General features: G+C 59.9%; 2 protein-coding genes across 2 annotated transcripts; both read right to left on the reverse strand.

Annotated features, from left to right (window-relative positions):
- Positions 1-570: 570 nt before the first annotated feature.
- LOC106900465 (erythroblast NAD(P)(+)--arginine ADP-ribosyltransferase-like) lies at positions 571-2,719 on the reverse strand (the record flags this gene model as incomplete). The annotated part of the gene is given in 5 exon segments (XM_014962543.1): positions 571-639; positions 642-1,174; positions 1,367-1,424; positions 2,287-2,418; positions 2,581-2,719. Coding segments are annotated over 5 exon segments (931 nt in total), but the record flags the coding sequence as incomplete, so codon positions are not given.
- A 3,049-nt stretch (positions 2,720-5,768) lies between these two features.
- On the reverse strand, positions 5,769-7,708 carry LOC106900466 (erythroblast NAD(P)(+)--arginine ADP-ribosyltransferase-like). Its single transcript, XM_014962544.1, has 4 exons — positions 7,437-7,708; positions 6,387-7,180; positions 6,208-6,246; positions 5,769-6,111 (listed from the first exon to the last, which is right to left on the reverse strand). The coding sequence occupies exons 2-4, from the start codon at positions 7,174-7,176 to the stop codon at positions 5,891-5,893; spliced, it is 1,050 nt and encodes a 349-aa protein (XP_014818030.1). The 5' UTR covers positions 7,177-7,180; positions 7,437-7,708; the 3' UTR covers positions 5,769-5,890.
- Positions 7,709-7,791: the final 83 nt, after the last annotated feature.

Consider the following 7,791-nt stretch of genomic DNA (forward strand, 5'->3'; position numbering starts at 1 on the left):
GGGACCGTTCCAGGGGATGGATGGATCGACCCAGGGAATGGAGTGATGGAGGGACCATCCCAAGGATGGAGAGACTGTCCTGAGGGATGGTGGGTCCATCCTGAGGATGAAGGGAATGTCCCAGGGAACAGAGGAACCATTCCAAGGAATGGAGTGACTGACTCAGAGGATGGAGGGACTGTCCCAGGCAATGGAGAGACCATCCCAGGGGTTGGAGAGACCATCTTGGAGGATGGAGCAACCATCCCAAGGATGGAGGGACCGTTCCTGGGGATGGAGGGACCGTCCTGGGGCATGAGTGAACCATTCTGGGCGATGGAGGCACCATCCAGAGGATGGAGTGATGTTCTGAGGATGGAGAGACCATTCCAGAATGATGGAGGGACCGTCCCAGGGGATGGAGGGACCATTTCAGAGGATGGAAGGACCATTCTGGGGGAGGAGGGACCATCCCAGGGGATGGAGGAATCATCCCAGGGGATGTAGGCAATGTACTGGGAGTTAGAGGGACCATCCTGAAGATCGAGGGACCCTCCCAGGGGATGGAGGGACCATCACGGGGGATGTCACCTTTCAGCCATTCACAGTTGTAGGTGCTGAATGTGTCCTGGGAGTGGAGCTGGATGCAGGCTCTGTCCCCGTGTTGGTGATGTTGGTGACCTTGAATCTCTCAAAGGGTGGGATGAGGACCTCATCCTCGTCAGAGTAGAAGGAGAAGTCCCTGATGGGGACGCCGTAGCAGGTGTAGACCGAGAAGAAGGTGTCCTGCCCAAAGTCCAGGGCACTCTTGTTCCGGAGGGAGGTGGAGGTGAATTGGCCGAAGCGGACGAGATCTTGGCGCCGGGCGGTGAAGCGGATGCCCTGGACACCCCGGTAGACCTGGTGGCAGCGGCGGGACTGGGCGTTCTGCAGGATGTTCAGGGCCTGGGTCATGAGGAAATGCAGCACCTTGAACTGGAATTTGTCCAGGTATTCCCTGCGGGAGCGCCCGGCCTCACACACGGCCCCGTTGAAGGTCTGGTAAAATCCTCCATGCAGGGTGTACACCAGGAGGGCCACCGCATGCTCCGTCCGCAGTGCCGGTGGCTGGGGGACACGAGCCCCCCGGTTCCGCCATTCGGCAGCAGCCTTGGTCCAGGACTCGGCGTAGACACTGTTGTTGGCTGCCCCATCCCTGGAGGGGTTCAAGGGCAGGTTGGATGGGGCTTGGAGCAACCTGCTCTGGTGGGAAGTGTCCCTGCCCAGGGTAGGGGGTGGCACTGGGGGGGCTGTAGGGTCCCTTCCCACCCAAGCTGTTCCACGATGATTCCATGATGATGCTGACACAGTGCCGTGCAGGGGAGCAGAGCGAGGAACCACCCCTCACCTTACCTGCGAGGATCCGGGACCTGGCTTCTTAACTGTTTCTGCCGCCAGCAGGGGACCTGGATGAAAACAAAGCTCTTTTGTGATCAGCGTGTTTGTTCTGGTGTGAAACTTCACATAAAGACAGGGCCCCGGCTACTCCTTGTTATTTAACTCCCAGAGTTGGCACTGCCGCTCCTCCCACCCCATGGGCAGGTGCTGCCCATATCTGGGCCTACTGTGGCATCCCTGCCCCCTTTCTGTGGGACTGACCCCCTCCTTTCCAGCCCCCCTGCCCCAGGGCTCAGCCTGTTGGCCGTCCTACGCTGGGATGGAGACAACGGGTTGATCCCTGTGTCCTCCTTGGTGTCCGGCCACCATTTGGGGTTCCCTGGCCATGAGGCTCCCTGCTTCCCCCAGGGCTTGTGGCTGTTTCTTTGTGATGCTCAGGGTGATGGGAAGGGGCTGGAGCTGGTACCCACCACAGCTCTTGGCAGGGGGGACACTGCTTCGAGGGGTGCTGGGAAGGTGTAAAAGCAAAAGCTGCGTCAGCTCGGGGAGGGCGGTGGGGCCTGGGAAGGTCTGCAGAGAGGAACAGTGGGGGCAGGATGGGGGAAATCACCCCCAGGTGGTTCCTCGGCAATGGACACCGTGCTGGGAACACCTCCAGGCACCGGTCAACCCTGTTACTCCCCTGAAACCCTGCCAACACCTCCCCATGGAGGAGCCCCTCTTTTCTGAGGATGGGGAAGGTTGTGACACAGATGACACAGAGGTGTTGACAGTGATGGCAGCTGGTGTCCCTCCCCGCTCCCCAGGAGCTGCTTGGAGGACTCACAGTGGGGGTGTGTGGGGGGCAGCACCCTGGTCCCCGCACGGCTGCAGCCCCCTCATGTTCCCCCACGGTTTCTGGGGCTCCTTGGACAAACCCTGGTTACCCACCTGCCGGGAGGAAGGAGCCCAAATCCCTGGAACCTGCTGTGAATTCCCGAGGAGCTTCCCTGCAGCCGCTGCCCCGTCTGGGTCTCACCCTGCCCCGGGGGGAGACGGGCACCCTCGGGGAAGGGTTTATATCTCAGCGGTGGTCGGTGTGATGGTCACAGCCCTTGTGGTCCGTCCTACTGTGCTGACAGCCCCTTCCTCTCTTCCTGGAAGGGACCAGACCTTCTCAGAATCGGCTGGGGTGGTGTGAAGGGGATGGTTCACACTGAGAGATTTTGTTTAACCCCCAGTTACCCTTTTGTTTCCGCCAATGTTTTGTCCCCCCCACATCCTCCTCCTCCTCCTCCACCCCAGGTGGCTTCCCTTTAATGTGCTGCTGCCCAGGTTTCACCAGCCGAGCCGTGCCACGCTCTGCCACCCCATGCTGTGCCATGTAATGTCATGCTGTGCCATGCCATGTCCTGCCATGCCATAACATGCTAAGCTGTCCTGTGCCCTGCTGTCCCCCACCACGCCATACCATGCCCTGCTGTGCCATGCTGTCCCCCCCATGCCACGCTGTGCCATGCCCATGCCAACAAGGACCCCCAGTGCAGACCCCGGGGGGAGCGGGTGAGAGACGTGCAAGGACACCCACCTGAAGGCAAGCTCCCCTGTTTCCCTCCCCACGATCAAGGTCCCCCTCTCCCAGCAGAGCTGGTGGGATGGGACCACCCCCTGCCCCCTGTCCCCTGCACCCGGCGATGGAGAGGGACCATCCGAGTAGATGGAGGGACCATCCCAGGGGTGGAGGAACCGTCCCAAGGATGGAGGGACTGTGCCAAGGATGGAGGGACCATACTGGGGTATGGAGGGATCATCCTGGTTATGGAGGGACAGTCCCAGAGGATGCAGGGACCATCTCTGGCGATGAAGAGACCATGGAGATGCCGGGAGGGCTGGAGCCCCTCTGCTGGGAGGCAGGGATGAGAGAGTTGGGGGGGTTCATCCTGGAGAAGAGAAGGCTCCAGCGACCCTTGGAGCCCCTTCCATTCCCTCAAGAGGAGGGCTTCAGGAAAGCTGGGGAGGGACTCTTGTTGAGGGAGGGGAGCCCTAGGAGGAGGGGGAAGGGACACCTCCAGGCACCGGTCAACCCCCTTACTCCCCTGAAACCCTGCCAACAGAGGGGACACATCTGTTGTGTCTGGAAGAACACCCCCGAGAAACCCAGTGAGAAGCATTACCTGCTCTCTGCAGTGGGCGCACAGTCGGGGGGCTGCTCCCTGTCCCACCCCCCTCCAGCACCCAGACTCCCTGCACCCCTCCCTCTGTGGCCGGAGGGGTGAGAAGTGTCACTTTTTCTTTTTCTAGCAGCCCCAGCCAGGATTGCTCGGGCACAGACCCAGCCCCCACCTCCTCCCCCCACCTTGTCTTTACCATTTCCATCCCGGTGCAGCCGGTGTCCCTCCTGCCTTAAAGGGCGGCTTCGGGGGACAATGAGGACACCCCCGAGGGATAAATTGCTGTTGCTTTAATCTGGGTGTTTTAATGCCACCGGGGGCTCTGCCTTTTCCTGCTGAGCCACGACGTGGTGCTCACACTGACACCCCCAGACACTCACATCACCCCTGCTGAGGATGGGGAAGGTTGTGACATGAGTGGCATGGAGGCATTGATGGAGCTGGTGGTGGGGGCATCCATCCCTCCCCTCTCCCCAGACACTGCTTGAAGGACTCACAGTGGGGCTTTAGAGGGGGGGAAGGAGCCTGTTCCCACAGCACTGGGGGCCAGGAGGTTCCCACTGGGGTGCTCCAGCATTCCTGGCTCTTCTCATCTGGAGGTTGAGGATGGAGCTTGGGAACAATTTCATCCTGGAAAGGGTTGTGAAGCCTTGGCAGAGGCTGCCCCGGGCAGTGGTGGAGTCGCCAGCCCTGGAGGGATTTCTAATCCAGCTAGACGTGGTGCTGAGGGACGTGGGTCAGTGGTGGGTCTTCTCTAAGCAGAGATAACTCGCAGGGAGCTACAAAAAACAGCTCAGCCCGTGGTTGTCTCAAGATTGTGTCACAATAAGACCGGAAACTTCCCAGGGACTGAGCGACCACACCTGAGAGAGAGGGGAAGTGATGAAGAAGCACACATATGGTAAAGGGCATGCTATTGAGATGGTGATTGGTTCCCTCTTTTATGATATCTAGCGCGCTTGTGGTTTGTGGTGTTACTTTTGGGGCTGACTTGTGGTTTGTAATACTGTATTCCGCGAACTGCTGTGAAATTGCGATGGTGCATTGGCCATTGTACCCACAGAACCTGCAACAGTGGTGCATTGAGAGTGAGCTCCAAAGACATTGTTCATTGGGACCTCTCAGGGAAGCCCTTTTCCCTTTCCATCACAGTTTGTCAGCGTTGGGTTGACGGTTGGACTCGATGACCCGAGAGGTCCCTTCCAACCTCCACCCTTCCACGATTCTGTGCTTTTTAGATATTGACAATTCCCCACTGACCCATCTGTCTTTAGTGAATATTTTACATCCCTGCCTTTCCTGTTCAGCCCTCAATAAAATAGAATCCTAGAATCATAGAATGGTTGGAGTTGGAAGGGACCTTAAAGATCGTCAGTCTTTCTCTTTCTCCTTCCTTCGCTTTCTCCTCCTCCTCCTGACACCCACCCTTTAAGTCTTTATAAGCATCGATGAGACCCCCTCTCAGTGTTCTTTTCTCCAGGCTAAAAAGACCCAAGTCCCTCACCCTCTCCAAGAGGAGATGCTCCAGGCCCCTCATCATCTTTGTAGCCCTCCTGGTCCACCCTCCTGCCCCAGGAGCTCCTTCCTCCCTGGAGCTTCTCAAAAAGGGCTGGGACAGAGCAGAGGGGCAGGATGACCTCCCTCCACCTGCTCGTCATGCTCTTCCTGATGCCCCCCAGGACACAATTGGCCTTCTTGGCCACAAGGGCACCTTGCTGGCTCATGGGCATCCTGTTGTCCACCAGGGCTCCTAGGTCTTTCTCCTCAGAGCTGATCTCCAGCAGGGCATCCTCAAACTCTCCTGGTGCAGGGAGTTATTCCTCCCCAGGTGCAGCACCCTGCACTTGCCCTTCTTGAAGTTCATCAGGTTCCTCCCTGCCCAGCTCTCCAGCCCCTTCCCTTCTCCCCTGGGTTCTGGGGGGGCTGTGACCCCCAGGGCCGGCCATGGGAAAGGCAGGGGCCAGACCCCAGCAGGAGACACCTCCCCCGGACCCTTTGAGCAGGATCTGGGGAACGGGCATCTCTCTGTGGGATGCTGTGGATATGGGAGGAGTGGGGATGTGGGGAGGGGGCTGCAGCCCTGCACGAACTTCCTCCATCCCAGGGAGCTGCAAGGATCCCCTGGAGACACCCCCGTTGCACAGCAAGCCTTTATTTTTCTGGGAGCCAGGGGGGAAGGGAAGGTGGGAACAGCCGGCTGGGCAGGGACACCCCCAAAGGCAGCCCTGCTGCATCCCCCCAAAATCCACGGCCACCCCCATCCCTGGGGGGACACCCCACGCTCAGCTGCATCCAAAAGCCCCATCCCCAGCTCTGCTGAAGGTCCCCGATGTGTCCCCAGGGCTGGGGGCACATCCCAGGATGGGTGGCACCGTGGCAGGGCTTCAGCTGGGCACGGGGGCTGCAGCGGGGCTGTCCCCATGCCCCGAGCCCCAAATGCTGCCCCCTCCCATCCCACCATCCCTGTGACGATGGTGGTTTCCATCCCGGACCTGTTTCCCTCGCCGTGGTGCGGTGGCATCAGTGGCCTTGGGGCTCAGGTTCCCCCCGCGGCTGCCAGGGCTGTATCTTCCAGGAGCAGGGAGGTCCCCGATGATGGTCCTGCCTGGGGGGGTGAAAAATTGGGGGTGGGTGAGGGGCAGCCAGAGGGGGGTCAGCTGGGGGTCCCCCTCCCCATTGGCAGTGGGGGCTCTGGTCTCACCTGCATTGAAGTTGCACTTCTGGTTCTGGCGTTGCTTCCCTGCCAAAGACACCAACAGACACAGGGGATGGATGGACCATTTTGGGGGATAGAGGGACCATTTCAGGGATGGAGGGACCAACCCAGGGGATGGAGGGACCATCACGGGGGAATGGAGCGACCGTCACGGGGGATGTTACCTGTCACCCATTCGCAGTTGTTGTAGCTGCATGTGCCCATGGACTCGAGCTGGATGTGGTTACTCCTCCCATGTTTGGTGATGCTGGTGACCTCAAATATCTCGAAGGGTGGAATTAGGACCTCCTCCTCGATGGGGTACATGGAAAAGTGCCTGATGGGGACACCATAGCAGGTGGACACCGAGAAGAAGGTGGCCTCAGTGAAGTCCTCGGCAACCGACTTCAAGAAGGAGGTGGATGTGAATTGGCCAAAGCGGACGAGATCTCGGTGCTGGGCGGTGAAGCGGATGCCACGGACGCCCCGGTAGACCTGGTAGCACTGCGGGATCTGGACTTCCCACAGGATTTTCACGGCCTGGGTCAGGAGGAAATGCAGTGTCTTGAAGTGAAATTTGTTCAGGTATTCCCTGTAGGAGCGCCCGGCCTCGCGCATGGCTGCATTGAAATCCTCATACAAGCCTTGATTCATGGTGTATGCCATGAGGGCCACTGCATGATCCGTCCGCAGTGCTGCCGGTGGCTTGGGGACATGACCCTCCCGCTTCCGCCATTCAGCAGCAGCCAGTGTCCAGTTCTTGGCATAGACGCTGTTTTTGGTGAACTCGGTACGCTGGAGCTCCCTCAGCTTCTCCTCCATCTTGTGGCTGCAGTCCCGGTACTGGTCATCAAAGGAGGTGTTGGCCATGTCCAGCCAGATCTCCTTGATGAGCCCCAGATCCTGCAGGGGGTTGCCAGCAGCCAGGGTCCCAGCAAACAGCACCAATGCCAGCACCAGGTGCTCCATGGACATGGACCTGTTGGAAAGGGTGCGTTGGAGGGCCATGGAGATGCTCCAATGGCTGGAGCCCCTCTGCTCTGAAAATGGCAAAGGTTGTGACAAGGAGGCATTGATGGTGATGGCAGCTGGTGTCCCTCCCCACTCCCCAGGCACTGCTTGGAGGACTCACCGTGGGGTGTGTGGGGGGCAGCACCCTGGTCCCCGCACGGCTGCAGCCCCCTCATGTTCCCCCACGGTTTCTGGGGCTCCTTGGACAAACCCTGGTTACCCACCTGCCGGGAGGAAGGAGCCCAAATCCCTGGAACCTGCTGTGAATTGCCCGGGAGCCGTGTGTGACGCCCGCAGTGGGGTTTGCAGAGCTCTCCTGGGCTGGACAAACCCTCCCGCTGCTCCAAGCCCCGACGTTTCACCCCCAGACGCGTCCCGCAGGGTTCTCTGCTGCCGCTTCTCGCCCGGGGATGGAGGAGCTTCCCTGCAGCCGCTGCCCCGTCTGGGTCTCACCCTGCCCCGGGGGGAGACGGGCACCCTCGGGGAAGGGGTTATATCTCAGCGGTGGTCGGTGCGATGGTCACAGACCTCACGTTCTGTCCTACCGCGCGACAGCCCCTTCCTCTCTTCCTGGAAGGG

The sequence above is a fragment of the Calidris pugnax genome, unplaced genomic scaffold (genome assembly GCF_001431845.1).
Source record: "Calidris pugnax isolate Ruff unplaced genomic scaffold, ASM143184v1 scaffold2081, whole genome shotgun sequence".
NCBI classification, from domain to species: domain Eukaryota; kingdom Metazoa; phylum Chordata; class Aves; order Charadriiformes; family Scolopacidae; genus Calidris; species Calidris pugnax.

Coding starts and splice junctions, on each gene's coding strand:
- LOC106900466 (XM_014962544.1), bottom strand. CDS start 7,176: ATGTCCATGGAGCACCTGGTGCTGGCATTGGTGCTGTTTGCTGGGACC. Junction 6,247..6,386: donor CAACTGCGAATGGGTGACAG/GTAACATCCCCC, acceptor TGTCTTTGGCAG/GGAAGCAACGCCAGAACCAG. Junction 6,112..6,207: donor GAAGTGCAACTTCAATGCAG/GTGAGACCAGAG, acceptor TCACCCCCCCAG/GCAGGACCATCATCGGGGAC.